The sequence below is a fragment of the Pipistrellus kuhlii genome, unplaced genomic scaffold (genome assembly GCF_014108245.1).
Source record: "Pipistrellus kuhlii isolate mPipKuh1 unplaced genomic scaffold, mPipKuh1.p scaffold_m20_p_5, whole genome shotgun sequence".
Classification (NCBI taxonomy): domain Eukaryota; kingdom Metazoa; phylum Chordata; class Mammalia; order Chiroptera; family Vespertilionidae; genus Pipistrellus; species Pipistrellus kuhlii.
The window spans coordinates 61,937,581-61,955,848 of NW_023425551.1; the positions used below are offsets into that span (position 1 = coordinate 61,937,581).

The 18,268-nt window shown below is 34.8% G+C and overlaps 1 protein-coding gene across 4 annotated transcripts in view; it reads left to right on the forward strand.

Annotated features, from left to right (window-relative positions):
* Positions 1-18,268, forward strand: part of KHDRBS2 (KH RNA binding domain containing, signal transduction associated 2) — a 461,654-nt gene that overhangs the window by 406,853 nt on the left and 36,533 nt on the right. For all 4 annotated transcript variants that reach the window (XR_006740033.1, XR_006740034.1, XM_045572975.1 and 1 more), the window contains exon 7: positions 2,872-2,954. Coding sequence is in view for 2 of the 4 variants with exons in the window: in XM_045572975.1 (XP_045428931.1) it covers positions 2,872-2,954 (83 nt within the window). In the remaining 2 variants the exon portion in view is untranslated. The remainder of the gene's footprint in view (positions 1-2,871; positions 2,955-18,268) is intronic.

Sequence of the window (18,268 nt, forward strand, 5' to 3'; positions counted from 1 at the left end):
GATTTATCTTAAAAGTGTGTTATGTCAATAACCTTTTCTTGTGAATTGATATGAAAGTATTATTCTAGTATGTGGAAACCATTTTTCAATTTAGAAAAAAGTTATTCCCAGCACTGACAAATAAAGTTCTGACATACATATTAGAAGTTTACCTTTCATTTTACTTTTCAACATAAATGAAAATATCAAAGATTCCTATATATTCTATGAATTTTTTGTGTAAGTGATGAAGAAAAATATAATAGTCTTCCACAGACCAAATGAAAAAGCTATTCTGTATAAATAGATATCAATACAATACTACTATATAGGCATCATATGAAATATCTATGTTTCAGTGGTGACAGATTTCAGGCAATCCATATCTACACTGGATGAGAAAATTTCCTTTGTTCTAATTAAAAATTCAATACATATTTATTGAGTGAGACTATCAGGAATACATTATGCTAAGCACCACAAGTATATGCTTTTAAGAAGTTTAAATTCTAAAAGGAGGCAAAGATGTAGAAAAATGCAGTATGTTTGCACATTCTAAATATTGGTGAGAAAAAAAACCTCACAGGCTATTATAATTCACAAGGTAGAAAGTTGCTATATGCTTAAAAGGAGATGGAAAAACTTCCTGAAGGTGGTGTAATACAAAATGCCCTTTAAGTCAGTAGATTTTAATACATGGAAACTACCCCATACATCAGAGCAAATATATTAAGAAATGAAAATCATGAATGAAAAAATTGAAGTCAAACTCTGAAAGCCTCATATATAAATAATATTATGTAAAGGGTAGAACAGATGAAATAATAAAAAATAAGTTTAAGAATGTTCTTAATTTGGTGAAATATTACTCTTCAGATTAAATGAGCTCAAAAGTCTTAGTCAAGACTAATGTGGAAACTTACACCTCACAACATCTTCACATTTTTGTTTATATTTCTGAACAAGATAAAGATTTATAAGCCTGTTGCGGGGTGTGTAGAAATCCTCCATTTCAGAGAAAGCAACACACCAGCAAAGGTCCATAGGCATAAAAACTAAAGGTTTTTTCCCAAAAGTTAAGGTGAGTAGCTAGGATTTAGAGTAAAGCCAATGGCTACAAAGAAAAGTAAAACTAACACAAAAGGCACTGATAACTACAGTGTATAATTGTTAGCTTGCTTGTACAATGTGCAATGAAAATGCACATTAGCTTTGTTAGCATTAATTTAGTCAGGTAATCAAGCTTATCTTACAACATTTTACTTATGAGATTTAAAAGCCATCGAATGCACAACAAACCAAAGTCTTTATTTTGCCTCTTCCTTTTTTTTTTAGCAATTTGACTATACCCATTTTGCAGGAAGATGACTACAATTTAAGGGTCCTACATTTTATAGTTTTAATCTTAATTATACTAATAAAAGAGTATTTTGCTAATTAGACTGTGAGACCTTCCGGGTGTCCTTCCAGACAAAGCCATGGTGGCGGGGCCAACACAGAGGTGGTTAGGGGTGATCAGAACAGGAGGGGAGGGCAGTTAGGGGTGATCAGACCAGTGGTGGGGGAGGGCAGTTGGGCACAAGCAGGCTGGCAAGGAGGGGGCAGTAGGGGGCAATCAGGCTGGAGAGGGGGGCAGTTGAGGATGAGCAGGCCAGAGGGAGGGACATAAGGGGGCAAGCAAGCTGGCAAGGGGGAGCAGTTGGGACTGAGTAGGCAGAGTGGTTAGGGGTGATCAGGAGGCAGGCAGGTGAGGGGTTAGGAGCCACTGGTCCCTGATTGCAAGAGGGAAGTCAGACATCCCCCCAGGGGTCCCAGATTGGAGAGGGTGCAGGCGAGGCTGAACGATACTCCCCTCAACCCTTGCACAAATTACATGTACAAGGCCACTATTCCTATATAATAAAAGGCTATTATGCAAATTGGCCAAAAGGCAGAACGACTAGTCGCAATGACATGCACTGACCATCAGGGAGCAAACACTCAATGCAGGAGCTGCTCCTTGTGGTCAGTGTGCTCTCACAGAAGGAGTATTGATCAACCAGAAGTCAGGCTCATGGCTGGCGAGTACAGTGGAATGGCAGGAACCTCTCCCACCTCCGCAGCAGTTGGACATCTCCCAAGGGCTACTAGACTAGGATAGGGTACAGGCTGAACTTAGGGATCCTTCGACTGAGTGCACAAATTTTGTACACCAGGCCTCTAGTGATTACTATAAATGGAAGAAAACCTCCAAATACAGTTATAACAAAAATGTTAGCACTACTATTAAGTTATTATGATAGTTTTCATCTACCCATAATGTTTTCAATAGAAAAACATATTTTGAATTTCTTAAGTTGTCTTCATTAATATCAGTCAAAATTCTAAATAAATCATGGAATAGGTATTGCTACTTCAATGGTATACTGAGTTTAATTATTAAACACCAGAGACCCGGTACAAGAATTCCTGCACAAGTGGGGTCCCTTGGCCTGGCCAATGATCAGGACCAATTGGGGAAGTCTTGGCTAGTCCTGATCGGGGCCAGCAGGCTAGGGAGAGGGATCGCAGGAGGTTGGCCAGCCTCAAGAGGATGGCTGTGGGAGTGCACTGACCAACAGTGGGCAACTCCTGCATTGAGCATCTCCCCCCTGGTGGTCAGTGCATGTCACAGCAACCAGTCAATCAGTCAACTGATCATAAGAGTCAGTTAGGCTTTTATATATATAGATTACTATGTAATCCATGAAATATTATTCAAAGTTATGAAAATTGTTAATCTAGTAAAACATGATGCAGTATAACTAACGAACATAAAAACTAAATCAAGGTAACAGTATGTAAAATCTCATTAAAGAAAAACAGATAATCAAATTAATTGCTAATAGGTCTTTCTACCATTTTCTGCCTCAGGGATATGATGATGGCTACGGGGGTGAATATGATGACCAGACTTATGAGACATATGATAACAGCTATGCCACCCAAACGCAAAGGTAAGGCATTTGCTGTCTAAATAATCCTTCCCCAGATTATTTCTAATCTTGTTATTTTGTTTCCTATCTTTGAATATCAGTTATGTGATGTGAGAGTTTCTGGTAGAGCTTTTCTCCATTGTCTGTCTGAATTATGAAGTTGCTTACTAGACTGTGAGAGGTAAAAGATAATAGTTTTCAAGTATTAATAATGAAGTAGTAGCATGTAATTTTCAGAACAGATAATTATCATTAACAAGCCTATACTTAATGAAATTGTTATTTTTGAAGATTGTTTTAGTGAACTCATAATTAAGATAACAATAAAAACAAGTTACTTGTTTGATGTAGCTATTTTTTCCTAAAATATAATTTTTATTTGTAATACAAAAGATATAGAAAAGGTTATTGGTGCTCTGAAAAGAGGAAAATTCATAAAATAATTTAATGAATCAAGAATTCCTCTCCTTTCTTAATGGGGTCACTAAATGATTATGAATATAATTTGTCAGATTGACTCAAAAATTTTGATATCAATAAACTTTTATTTTTTTTAAAGCTGGATTAATTTAGATGTTATTTACATACAGTATGTTTTGCCTGTTGTGGTACAGTTTGGCAAATGCAAACTACCAAAATGAAGATACAGGGCCTTTAAATCAATCCAAGATGTTTCCTTCCAGCTCTTTGTAGTCAAGTTTTCAACCCAGGCCTTGGAAACCATAACTTGTTTTCTGTTCCTACAGTTTTGCCTTTTCTAGAATGTCATACAAGTAATATGGAGCAATATAATAGGTGACTTTTTGAGTCTGGTTTCTTCACTTAGCATAATGTATTTGATATTTATTCATGTTGTATATATCTGTGTTCTGATTCTTTTAATTACTGTGCAGTTTTTTGTTGTAAGGAGGTACTATAGTTACTTCATTCACCATTTGGAGGATATTTGTTTCTATTTTTTTGCAGTTATGTATACTATATAAACTTGAAATAAAACATACATTTTTAGAAAAATTAGTCACTCAAATTTTCTTCTGAAAAAGTAGGAGTCAATATATAATTAGTTGATTCTCCTATTTGTGGTTTATAGAAACCAGTAAAACTGATTGCCACAAAATCATTACAGACTTGATCATTTATTGATCAACTTTATTGGCACCCAAAGAAAGTTGTATGATTTATTAAGTAATATTTGGAGAAGAGAATATGGCAAAGAAAGAAGCAACTGTAAAGTCATTTTGAAGTGAAAGGAAATCTACATGTATTGCACAAGTGTTTTTCATGGCCTGAGGGACAACATGGTGAAAGGGGTGAAGGGAAAGTCTATTTAAAGAGAATACTATAGACAATTAGGAGAAAGATGAGTGAACTGATACCTTTAAAGCTAAGCATAACATAAGATAATCATTAAGGAAATGACCATCTTCAACTTTAAGTAATTGGTGAATTTATAGTAGGTTAAATAGAAAAGCCATCATGAACTAAAAGTGTTTATTGTGGGTAATACTTTAATTGTCCCAATTACATATTGAAAGACAGCACACTTTTTTAGGATTGAGGAAAGTTTTGTGTCACATCACAGACAATAAACAGAGTGGTATATGCAACTTGGCTACATATTTAAAACAACTCCTAATATTTTCAACCGGAATCCCATAGCATGAAGATTCATGCAAGAATAAGCCTTCCTTCCCCTGGCTGCCAGCACTGATTTTCCTCTGGCACCCAAGACCCAGGCCTTCACTCTGGCCAGAACTTTCAGTCTGCTCTCTGGCAGAAGTGATGCTCCTGTAGCTCCCTTTACCCCCTCAACCTCCCTGTCATAGCAGGCATCCTGATCTGCCTGGCTGCTTTGTGCCTGCATATGCAAATTAACCTGCCATATTTGTTGACTTAATTTGCATACTCACTCCTGATTGGCTGGTGGGCATCAGAGGTACAGTCAATGTCTATATTTATTTTATTAGTGTAGATGAAATTGTTATGTATATCAGTACATAAAAAATCCTATATAATAAAGAGGTAATATGCAAATTGACCAACAAACTAGATGGTCACTCCGATGTGAATACAAGATGACCTCTACAAAATGACCAACCCTACCCCCCTGTGAACGAATTTCATGCACCAGCCCTCTAGTATTGATAATAATGTTAACTTGTTTCAGTAACTATTTGGCAAAAGACATAATTACCACACACTACAAACACAACCAGAACAGAGTAAAATAATTTCTTAAAGTAGCTCTACAGAGTTACATTCATCTTATAGAGATTTTAGAATAATTTTCTGGAAATTAGGAACTTTCTAAATCTTTCTTCCCATTAAATTTAAATGGGCTTACCTAAGTTGAATAATTGAACATAATTATGTTTAAAAAGTAAATGGCAATATATAATAATTTTGGGGGAAATGTTTCTTGTTTTAATGAAATATGATTTAAATGTCAAAGAACACTTTCTACATCCTTCTACTAGCTTTTTTTTTTCTTTTCTGTCTATTCAATTTTCTCTGATTAAATTCTTCTCATCTTTCTAGGTTTAGCTCAAAATCTAATTCTTCTGAAAAAATTTTTCCTTAATTCTTTATTTAGGAAAAACATGTTTCTGAATTCCAATAGCACATTTCTCTATGGTACTTTCTATCTGTCTTACATTAGAATCATTTGTGTATATATCCCTTAAATTTCTCCATAATTTACAAACAATATGACTATTACTAGTTGTCCAGAATTCTTGCCTGATCCATCTCTGTGTCCTTTCTGTATCTCTCAAGACTTTCGTGAGTTATGTGTTGAATATATGATTGTTGAACATGTGAATGTCAGCCCTAATGTATACCTACACTATGAAAATTCAAAACAAGAGCTTCATAACTCAAAGAGAATACACTATTCAGAATTTTCTGTATCATATTTACTGACAAAATATTTATGTATTTTGAGATATGTTAGTGCTAAACAAGAAAGGATAAAGAAAGCAGGTCATGAATTTCATTGTAATGATACTAATATTCTGTATTATTATGAGTATAAAATAATCTATATAATAATAAGTACAAAGTATCTATTTTAGTGAAGACATTTTCAATATTAGTCTAATGTATGGAACACTAGAGGTTCTTAATAAAGATTTGAAAAAATAAAATGAAAATAAGTGAATGCGTTAATAAATGAATGAATGAAATTAACACTATAATTTCAGAAAATTGTGGAAAAATTCTTAACTATAATACCAATTTGTGATAAATATGGATAAGTACTGAGAAATTTTATTACATAATGTACTTAATATCTACTTTTATATTATTTCTATTGATCCAATGATGCCAGCAGAAAGGAGATTAACAGTGCAGTTAAATAAGCATTTTTTAATGTAACTATGTATGCCAGAAAGTATAACATATATTATATATTTTTTAAAATGTTTAAATACCTTTTAACATTTGCTTCTAATAATTTGTTCATTGAGTCATTTGTAAGCTATGTATATATTTAAATAAATATAAATAAAACAACTATAATACTATAGAATAGTCAACTACTAAGAATTAAAAGAGAAAGCTAATTTTCTACAGGAATTGTTTCTTTTCAAATCATAGCTCATTAATTGGACTTTAAAAGGTATGATTTGAATATATGGAGGAAAATGGAGAAAGTTTCTAAAGAAGTGGAATAAAGAGGACTACATGAGGTTAAAGTTTCTTCATTTACAAGCAACATGACTATTATTTTAGTATTGTTATGGTCAAAATCAGAAGAAAAGCTAATTTAGTATCTTGAAGGTAAGACAATAGGTTATGAGTGACTTAACAGAACTAGCAGACAAAAATCCTTAAAGAAAATGGTCTTTAATTGACTAGTCAGCACAGGTGAATACAGCATTTATGGAGATTATGAAGTAGAATCTGGCAGGTGCCTAAATGCAATAATTATATCATATTTAATAGAGAGTCTAAGGGAAGTTCACATGGTATGTGCAAAGGTTCACTTGGAGTTCAGAAACTATAACAATTTTAATTAATCTCCTCTTTTCCTGTAAAGTGTCTTTAGTTCAGGAAAATTTCAAATGGAACAGAGAAGGAATTTCACTGAAAATTCCTAACAGCCAGTTCAACTAAATGACAGGAAGGACTGGTCTCTGACCATCATTTCCTCTTGCTCTGTGTCTTTGAGGAGAAAAGTTAGGCAATAGATTGATGAGTTTCTTATACAAGCTTCAAATTGCAGGCCTAGAATTGCAGTTTCCAAAGGAACTCAATTACTTGAAGTCTTTGCCTCAAGACAAATTACATCCTGTGATTTACACCTTTAATTGGACCAAATATTAAATTCTATCTATGTTCTGATACCCCATTTTTAATGTACTCTTCAAAGTTATTAACATTTTCAGAGATCAATCTTCTAAAATTATGCAAATTCACAAGGTTTTACAACCAATTGCTTTTTATCAATGCCCAGATTTTAAGCAAGAATCTATACTAAACCAAATCATAGATGTAGAAAAGAATAACTTTCATATACAGAACTTATGAATAATAATAATGTAAATGAAAGGCAAAAGATCAATTCTGACTTAACAATAATTTAAATTGAATATTAAATGTTGATCATAAATATGATATAATTATTGCATTTAGGCACCTGCCAGTATAAAATTTAACTACAGGTTGATGATATAATAAGCAAAACATCAAAATGAAAGTGTCTACTTTTCTTGAAACATGAATCAGGTGAGATACTCACACAACCTAGGAAGAGAATCCTCTTTTCTATAGGTTAATAAAGGAAGGTGCCAAGAGTGCAAATATACATCTCTCTCTAACATATAAAACAGAAGTTCCCAAATTTTCAAAGATGAAGCCCCTTTTTGTTCTTTTCTTTATATATATATTTCAGAGAGGAAGGAAGGAAGGGAGAGATAGAAACATCAATGAAGAGAGAATCATTGATTGGCTGCCTCCTGCACACCCCCAACTGGGGATCCAGTCCACAACCAGGGCATGTGCCCTTGACCAGAATCGAACCTGAGACCCTTCAGTCACAGGCTGATGCTCTCTCCACCGACCCAAACTGGCTAGGGCTGAACACCTTTTTGAATAGCTGTCTACATACTAGGGCCTATACAGCGAGAGGGGAAAATTAGACTTTTAAATTAGGATAACCTGGAGAGAGTTTAGTAAGACCATTTTCAGTGGCAGAGTATAGTGGAACCACAGGAACAATGTATTCCTCTGGGGCTAGTTTCCCCGGGACAAGCTGTTTGCCATCAAAACTAGGAGTGAAAGGCAGACAGAGAAATCTGTTAGAAAGGTGTCCTGTCAGGAGATGCAGAATGACTGCCATGGCCATTTCACAAATAGGACAGACACTCCAGGGAGTCGATATCCAGACCTCACTCCACTTTCCTTTGTCTCCTCCCATTGCTCCCTTTGACTGAACTCATTCAGAGGCAGAGGACAAGAGGCCCAGTAGATGAAGTTGCCATTAGTTATCCCAGGGTTTAGGGCAAATTGGAGAGAAAAATAGAAATGGGGAGGTAGATGGAAGAGATTCAGCCCAACATCCAAAGCTTTTATCATACCCGCAGTAACTAGTCATGGACGTATTAGTCTCAGTTACCTGAAGATTTAAGTTATCACATGGGATTGCTGTGGAATCAGTAATGCTTTGAAATGAATTTGTGTCATATTAATGAGAAAGTATCTATCTACAAAAAAATAAATAAATAAATAAGTCAGAATATACAGTGAACAAATAGGCTCTTAGATCCCCTGGCACAACTTCTTAGCCTTTGAGAGTCAGATCTCACACAACAGGAACCACTGCTTTGTTGCTCAGAGGCTACTTGGAACTAATGATTCACAATAACTAACGTTAGCTTTGTGCTAGCTGCTACGCTGATTATCTAGGCCACTTTATCTCACTTAATCCTTGCAACATCTAAAACAGAGAAAAATTGAAGCTTAAAAAGTATTAACTTTCCCAATTTCACTCAAGTAGTAAAGGTTGGGTTCATAATCATATCTGTTGACTCCAGAATCCTCAGACATAAAGATTAATAAGTACTGTTCGAAATCTAAGTCAATTCATTGTTTAACAGATTTCTGTATGCACCTGAACATGCCAGAGAATGCATTTAATATACTAAGAATGTAATAATTTATTTGCATGCTTTGCAAAAGGCTCTTACTAAAGGGTGTTTATGCAAAAAATAAAAATGAAGAAATTATTTACATTAGTTACTTTTTAAAAATTTATTGATTTTTTTTACAGAGAGGGAGAAGGATAGAAGGGATAGAGAGCTAGAAATATCAATGAGAGAGAAATATCGACCAGCTGCCTCCTGCACACCCCTCACTGGGGATGTGCCTGCAACCAATGTACATGCCCTTGACAGGAATTGAACCTGGAACCTTTCAGTCTGCAGGCTGAGGCTCTATCCACTGAGCCAAACTGGTTTTGGCTAGTTACTGTTTTTAGCCTAGAAGTTTAATATGCTACTAAGAATCTACAGAAATTTTTTGATGAAAATTTAAGCGTAAGGCACTGCAGTTACCCAGTAATTTAATAAAAGTTGCAGTATTAAGTATATAACAGCTTGCCCTACTCATTTAAGTGGCAGTATTTGCTATAAAGTGACTCACCCTCATTTTGTAATTCAATTCTTTTAAGTCTCAAACTATCATCAACAATGAGATTAAATTTATAGATGATTATTAAATTTGAGATCTTTTCCACAGTTACTCCACAAGTTAGCTTTCAAGCCATTTACAGACCTCTGTGTGCATAAAAACAATCTGGTATTGTTTAAAATTATCAACAGAATGAGAATCTGGCTCTTGGTACACACAATATTTATTGTTGTGGTTCTCATCTGACATTTATTTTAGGCATATAGAACTGTTTTTAGTTTTAGGAAAAAAACTATATTTCCTCAAATTATTCATTATGTATTAATTGTATTTGGTTGTTTGTTTTTTTTTGTTTTGTTTTTTGCTAATTTATTATTATTTTAAATATATTTTATTAATTTTTTACAGAGAGGAAGAGAGAGGGATAGAAAGCTAGAAACATCGATGAGAGAGAGACATCAATCAGCTGCCTCTTGCACACCCCCCACCGGGGATGTGCCCGCAACCAAGGTACATGCCCTTGACCGGAATCAAACCCAGAACCCTTCAGTCCCCAAGCCGACGCTCTATCCATTGAGCCAAACCGGTCTCGGCAATTTATGATTAATTTTGATTATAACTAAACCACATAATGGTCACTTTTATATTTAAAAGTTAACATTACAGTGCTTTTTATAAAACTCTGATGAGAAGAGTTAGAAAAACCAGTTTAGAATGACAAGTCTCCTAAGAGAACTTAATTAAAGTGTCCCAGTTAGTAGCTGAAACCTGCTTAATCATTTATCAAGATCAGGACATGTCAGCATATCAGTCATTTCTCCTCAGCAGATTAGTTTAGAACTGGAGACACCCCTTAACAAGTAGCAGGAAGGTATTCATCAAAACATTGACCAGATATTTCATATTCAGAATTGTCTGTGTTTTAGAAAGGCAATGCCATACATATATTATGTATTACATATTACCTACAGTAGTATGTAATATATAATATAATCTGGACCAATATATACTATATATATATATATATATATATATATATATATATATATATATATTAATATAATTGTATTGAAATATAAGAATAAATACACTAAGCAGATGCACATAACTATAAACAGCTTCTGATCAATTCAGATCAGAGTTTTGTTGCCTTATGATTTCAAACACTCAAATAAAGAAAACAATTTTGGTTTTAAGCTTTTGGACTTGGTATCCAAATATAAGTTATAGTAGACTTGTATTACATAAAAATCAGTTAGATTTGAGTTATAGATGATGTGTGAAAGAAGCAAGAGAGATGTTTAAAGGGTTAGGCCAGGAACACTAACCGATCCTCAAGATAATACCTGTTTAATAGTAATAGCTGCAATGCAGAGTAGTTATATGCAGATGCCTACATTATCAAATAAAGTGAATAGTTTTATCCTCATATTACAAATAAAGAAACTAGGATTCAAAATGTTTACCTGGCCCAGGACTTTATAGCTTACTAGGTAAAAAGTAAATCTTTGAACTGATTACTGTCCAATGCAAAAAAATTGGACTCTTTGTACTAATACCATATTGCTTCCCAAACACTTTATTTTTTAACATTTCATCTTATTAGGCAACTCTTAGAATGAAGTGAAGTAATATCTTTGTTCTCTCCATTCATATATATATATGTGTGTGTGTGTGTGTGTGTGTGTGTGTGTGTGTGTGTATATATATATATATATATATATATATATATATATATTACTAATCAACTTTGTGTAACTACATATAATACACCTAGGTTTCTTCCACATACCAGCCCTTTTTTATGAAGATAATATCCCTCAATCATCCATTCAGAATTTGAAAGTGCATTCTTAGCTATAATTATTCACCTTTCTATGACTTATGACTTTTTAGTCTCCCCCAAGAAAGAGGCAGAATATATTTTTCATGACTCCTCATACCATGTGCCTTGCTTTAGCTAATAGAACAATGCCACCTCTAAGCCTATACATGAAGGCTATGTGTTTCCCATTCGCCCTCTTTCCAGAGAAGAGCTTCCCCAGGTAGCTGCTGGCAAACCCCTAGTCTGGGCTCCAGAATGAACACATCAGAGGGGCCAAGCGCAGCTCCAGCCATAGCTTAGAACAGAAACCTCAGCATGCTCAACTTAGTCCAGGGAACCTCCAGCCAAACCAAAACACATGACCTAAATAATTACTTATTGTTATACTAGAGGTGTGGTGCATGAAATCTGTGCACTGATCACAGTCCGGGAGCCCCGCAATGGATTGCCCCTGCAGAGGGAGGCCCTGCCCACCTGCTGCAGGGCCCATCCATTGCAGTGCCACAGCCAAGTAGCCTGAGCCTCCCTTTTTGGGGCCATCAATCCCGGATCTCTGCTATCAATTGCCCCAAAGAGTAGGCCCTGCCCACCCACCATGGACCACCCCACAGAGGGAGACCCTGTCCTCTAGCACAGTGCCAGGCTGGGTAGTCTGAGCCTCCCTCTTTGGGGTGATCATGGGCCCCCCAATTGATCAATCACCCTGTTGGCCCATGGCCTGGGCCTCCCTCTTCAGGGCAGGGTGATCATGGGGTGATGGCTGGGCACCTGACCAATCACATCACATCTACCTTGGCTGGCTTGACGCCAGTGGGTGTCATAACGTGGTTGTTGTCTTGATGGTTGTTCTGTTGTTCAGCCATTCAATCTATTTGCATATTATGCTTTTATTATTAAAGATGATGCTAATAATTTGTAATTGTTTGTCCCAGTAACAAACCAGTAACCAGGATGAAGGCCCAAATAGACATGGTTTTCCTCAACTTTTCTTGATATATTGTGACCCCTATTTCACCATATACTAGTACCCTGATTGCTCTCTTCTACAACCACTGCAGTTGTCCAAGTGTCCATCTTAAGTTGTGGCAGAGTGATCTTGAGGAACAGTATTCAGCAGAGAGCTGACTGGTGCAAAGGAATAACATTGTTATATTTTGTGCTTCTTGCTCTAAAGCCGTTCAGCATCATCTTACCATGTGGTTTTCCTAAGAGGCTATGTAACATTATTGAGTTTTATTGGATTTGTTTTCAACTAAAAACCTAGGTTCTTTCTAAATGAACTGCTGTCAAGCCAGTTCTAACACCATCCTGCATCTTTGCAATTGATTCTTTTTAACCTAAATGCAGAAATGTACATTTATCTCTATGACAGTTCACCATGTTGTTTAGACCTTCTGTTGTTAATTTGGAGCTATGATTTGGAATACTAATTTATTTTTATTGACTACTACATAGAGAAAGGGAGAAGTAGAGAGATACAGAAGCATCAATGATGAGAGAGAATCACTGATCAACTGCCTTCTGCACGCTCCTGACTGGGTTCAAGCCTGCAACCAAGTCAGATGCCCTAACCAGGAATCAAACTGTGACCTCCTGGTTCATAGGTTGATGCTCAACCACTGAGAAACACTGGCTGTGGTGAGATAATAATCTTTAAATCCAGAACATTAGTTATAATTCCTAACATATCTTGTATTTATCAAGTACTTTTCAAAAAAAAATGTTTGTAAAACAGAGTACTGAGAATAAACTTCAGTAGCAACATTTAAATTGGCATTTGGCCACTAATTAAAATTCTATAAGAACAGCTGAAAACATAGACACGAATAAGCATGGCTGTACTGTCAGGCAGCTTACACATCGTTCACAAAGAAATCGTGTATTTTAAAAGGACTTATTTATTCAAAAGCATTCGTTCAATGTCACTGTTCTGGACCTATGTACTCAAAACAAGTACAAAATATCCCAGACATTGGTTCATTCACAAGTAGTGTAGTGTGTTTTTTATTTTTTTGTTACAAAGTATGATCTTGGGTTTCTGCATTAAAAACAAGGCAGATAAATTGCATATTTCTGGGCACCTGCCGGTGTCAGCTGACTCAGAAGCTAAAGACTAGGGCTCAGTGACTACTTTGGGTTTGCCTCTCAGCATAACCATTATGGCTTGTCTCAGTTTAGGATCTTACAAGGGTATTTCTTGGATCACATGATCTCACACATCTAGAGGAAATAATGAACAACATAAACTGATGAAAAAAACAGACCCAGAGAAAGAGAAGCAGTGATCAGACTCTCAAAACTCAGAGGGAAAGTAGGGAAGGGTGGTGGTCAGGGGAAGAGATCAACCAAAGGACTTGTGTGCATGCATATGGGCCTAGCCAGGGGCCATGGACAACAGGGGGGTGGGAGCATATGTGGGGAGGGGTTTGGAATGGGAATGGGGGGATAAGGACAATTATGTGATATTGTAATCAATTAAAAAATTAATTTTTTTTAAAAGACTAGGGCTCAGGCATCCACATTTTTGGCTCAGTGTCCTTATGATGCTTATGCACATTAGATATTGAGAACCACAGTGCTGGAGGAAAAGACAGGCTTAAAAAAAAAAAAGTACTGGTAGAATGAGATCTGTGCTACATGAAGATGTGAGCAATGTATTACAGAAGGCAGGGGGTGGGAGGTAGGGGTGACATCTTGCCTGGGAGGTTGGATAAGGTGTTAAGAAGCTGACCATTGAGCTGGATCCCAGAAAGATGATGAATACCTTTCAAGGTGTAGAAATGCCTTTGCCAAAACTGGTTTGGCTCAGTGGATAGAGCGTTGGCCTGTGAACTGAAGGTCCCAGGTTCAATTCCAATCAAGGGCATGCACCCAGTAGGGGGTGTGCAGGTGGCAACTGATTGATGTTGATGTTTCTAATTCTCTATCCCTCTCTCTTCCTCTCTGTAAAAATTCAATAATATATATATATATATATATATTTTTAAAAAGAAGTGCCTGGAGTTCTATCTAGATAGAAGATAACTATGGTCAGGGGTATGAGGTTATGAGAGGATTTATGACCACAGGAGGGACAACACTGAGGCAGGATTGGGGATGCAATAACAGTAAGAGATAGGAGAGACTGGATAGGTTTTTAGAGCATAGAAAAAAATTTGTGTTATATGGAGGAGTTACCACAGTCTGAGGATTTGAGAAGAAGGAGACAATAAAGTGCATAAGTAGCCTGGCTGGCATGGCTCAGTGGTTGAGTGTCGACCTATGAACCAGGAGGTCATGGTTTGATTTCCAGTCAGGGCACATGCCCGGGTTGTGGGCTCAATCCACAGTGTGGATCAATGATTATCTCTCATCATTGATGTTTCTATTTCTCCATCTCCCTTCCTATCAGAAATAAAAAATATATTTTGAAAAACACCTAAGTATAATTCAGTTCAAAGCATGCCACAATGGCAGTGCATGACAAAGCCTCACCTGACTCAAGCTATATACTGAGAGTTTCTGGGTGAATGTGGACCATTTCTTCACATAAAGAAAAAACTTGTGAAACACATTAATTGTTTTCCATTGGTATCTTCTTTCCCTGAACTCTATTTGATTTCTTTAAACTTCCAAAATCTGGTGCATGAAAAATATTTTTTAATAAGTTATTCTGAAACATTATGCAACACAGGTGAGATCCCATTTGTGATGTGAGTAGAGAATATAAATCACCATTAACACATAGCCATAGTGTAATTCACACCAATGAATTCAGTCTCAAAGTCAACTAGATTAAAGTATTGAAGTAATTAGAAATTATGTTTATGTTTACAGTACTAAAATATTACTGATACTTATGAATTACGATTCAGACAAAGAAATATGGGTATGCAATTAAAATTATGTCCACATCAAGCTAAGGTTCAATAGCTTCTGTGTATTTGTACCAAAGGCATGTAACAGTTCATTTAACACCTGTACCAGTGAGCCTAATTAATCAACCAGTTGAAGGTCATATTTATAGAAAAAAAAATGCTATGTTTAAATGATAATTCCACATAATAAAACAGAAGATTAATGCTTTTGTTATGATTGCTCACCCCTCATTTATGTAATAAAGGGTCAAAGTAGGCAAAAAAACAAAAAAAAAAAAAATACAACCTGAACTAGAAAAAAATGATTAAAGAGTGTCTATGAAAAGAGACTAGGCCATTTGCTGCAATGCATGTGCAGTGTTGAATTAAAAAAACAAAAGCTTATCTAAATGTATTTTGCATTTGGAGTGTTAGGCTGCTTTCTCAAAACATCCATTTTCTGTAAAGGAGATCATTGCAAAGCTGATCATAATTCTATCCTTGATGCCTTATATAGATCATCTATCTTGATCTTTAATCTATGAGCAGAACAAATATGTCACTTCCCTCATGAATAATCAGCCTATATTTCATCCTGTGAACATTAAATTCCATCAACTGAAACTTAAGAGGGCATGTATGGTTATGTCATGTTTCAGAATATTTCAAGAAGATGAAATCTCTATCAGCACTGCTACCTTTATGAATATGAAAAAGAGGAGTTTGATGTCTATACCTTCATTGATTGGACAACCACCCATTATTAATATTTATTGAGTGCCTGCTATGGACCAGACAGTTATCATGGGGCTGTCACAGGTTATCTCATTAATACTTGAGGTAGATATCATTATTGCTATACTAAAGGTGATGAAACCGGAGTTCACAGAGATTAAATGATTTGTCCAAAATGACACACTCAATAAAAATAGCAGCACTGAATTTAAGTTCAAATACTTTTTTTTTTCTGTATTCTGTGTACTGTTTTAGAAGAAATACTGATTTACCTACAAATATATCAGAGCCTGGAGATCTTACTGTTGTTCTCCATTCAAAACTGTGGACTCTCTCTTTCTCATAATGAGATCTGTCTCATAGTGAATATTTAAGTAAGAGAGATTTTTATCTTTGACTTTCTCAAAAGAACTAACCATAAACATTATTCCAGTGAGTTACTGTGATATATATATAATTTATCTATCCATCTATCTATTTATCTATGTATGTTTAATGTACTGTATATAGCTTACTAGTTTATTTTGAATATACAGATTTATATTTGTTCAAAAACATGGCTGCTTTTTATATCTATGTATCACTATTGTTAAATGAAATAAATAATTAAACAAAAAATTTCAAAATCATTTTAAAACTATCTATGCAATCTTGAGGGAATTTTAAGGATACATTAGAAATATAGAATTAAAAAAAATACAGAATCTAAGGCATTGATTTTTGCCTTTGTTAGAACACTGTGAAAACCACTGATATTAGAACATGAAAAAGGGCATTTTCAATTTAGTTGACACACATACAAACACAAAAGGAACATATTTTACTTAATATTGTTGAATGCATACAAATTATCGAAATATTTTAATTTTTAAATAAAAATATTTTAAGAGAGTTTTACTTCTTTGTGACTATTTTGATTATTTCTGTACTAGAAATAAATAAAACTTAAAAAGAATTTGAGTTTGATATGTTCTATTTTATACCAAGTTTTTATTTACTGATACAATGCATGCAATTTTCAATAAATCAAATGATCAGTATTAACCTATTAATACTTCCTTGCAACACTAATATTTATTATATCTCAATAATAGATAATTAGTAAGAAGATTAAATAATCAAGAGTCTCCCAACAAACAAATGTCCAGGGCCAGATGACTTCTCTGGTAAATTCTACCAAAAATTCAAAGAAGAATTAATAACAACAATTCTCAAACTCTTCCAAAAAGTAAGAGGCAGAAATTCTTCCTAACTAATTTTATAAGGCTAGTATTATCCTGATACCAAAACCAGTATCCCAATGAACATAGGTACAAAAAATCCTCAACAAAATATTAGCAACTTGATTTCAACAATACATTAAAAAGCTCACACACCATGGTAAAGTGGAATTTATTCCAGGGATACAGGGATAGTTCAACATCTGCAAACCAGTCAATGTGATATACCATATTAATAAAATTTTAAAAAATTAGATGATAATCTCAATAGATGAAGAAACGCATTTGACAAAATTCAATATCCTTTTATGAAAAATCTCTCGAAAACAGGCATAGAGGGAGCATACCTCAATACAATAAAGGCAATATGGGGCAAGCCTCCAGCCAACATTATACTCCATGGAAAGAAGGTGATAGCTTTTCATCTAAGATCAGGAACAAGACAAGGTGGCCCACTCTGACCACTTTTATTTAACAGTATTAGAAATCCAGCCAGAGCAGTTGGGCAAGAAAAATAAATAAAGAGATCTAAATTGGAAAGAAAGCAGTAAAACTGTCATTATTTGCAGATAAAAGAATATATATAGAAAACTTAAAGACCACCAAAAAAAAAAAAAAACTATTAGAACTAATAAAATCAGTAAAGTTCTAGGATATAAAATCGATATTCAAAAATCTGTTTTATTTTTTATACACTAATGAACTATAAGAAAAATAAATAAAAAGAATCCCATTTACAATTATATCAAAAAGAATAAAATACCTAGGAATAAACTTAACCAAGGAGGTGAATATTTGTATATCGAAAACCATGAGACATTAATAAGCAATTGAAGAAAGAAATAAAGGGAAAGATATTCCATGCTCATAGATCAGAAGAATCAATCAATATTGTTAAAATGTCCATATTACCCAAAACAACCTACAGGATTCAATGCTATCTCTATCAAATTCCAATGGTATTTTTCAAAGAAATAGGATGAATAATCTTAAAATTTGTATGGGACCACAAATTACAATAGCCAATATAGTACTGAGAAAGAAGAACAAGGCTGAAGGCATTACACTCCCTGATTTCAAACAATT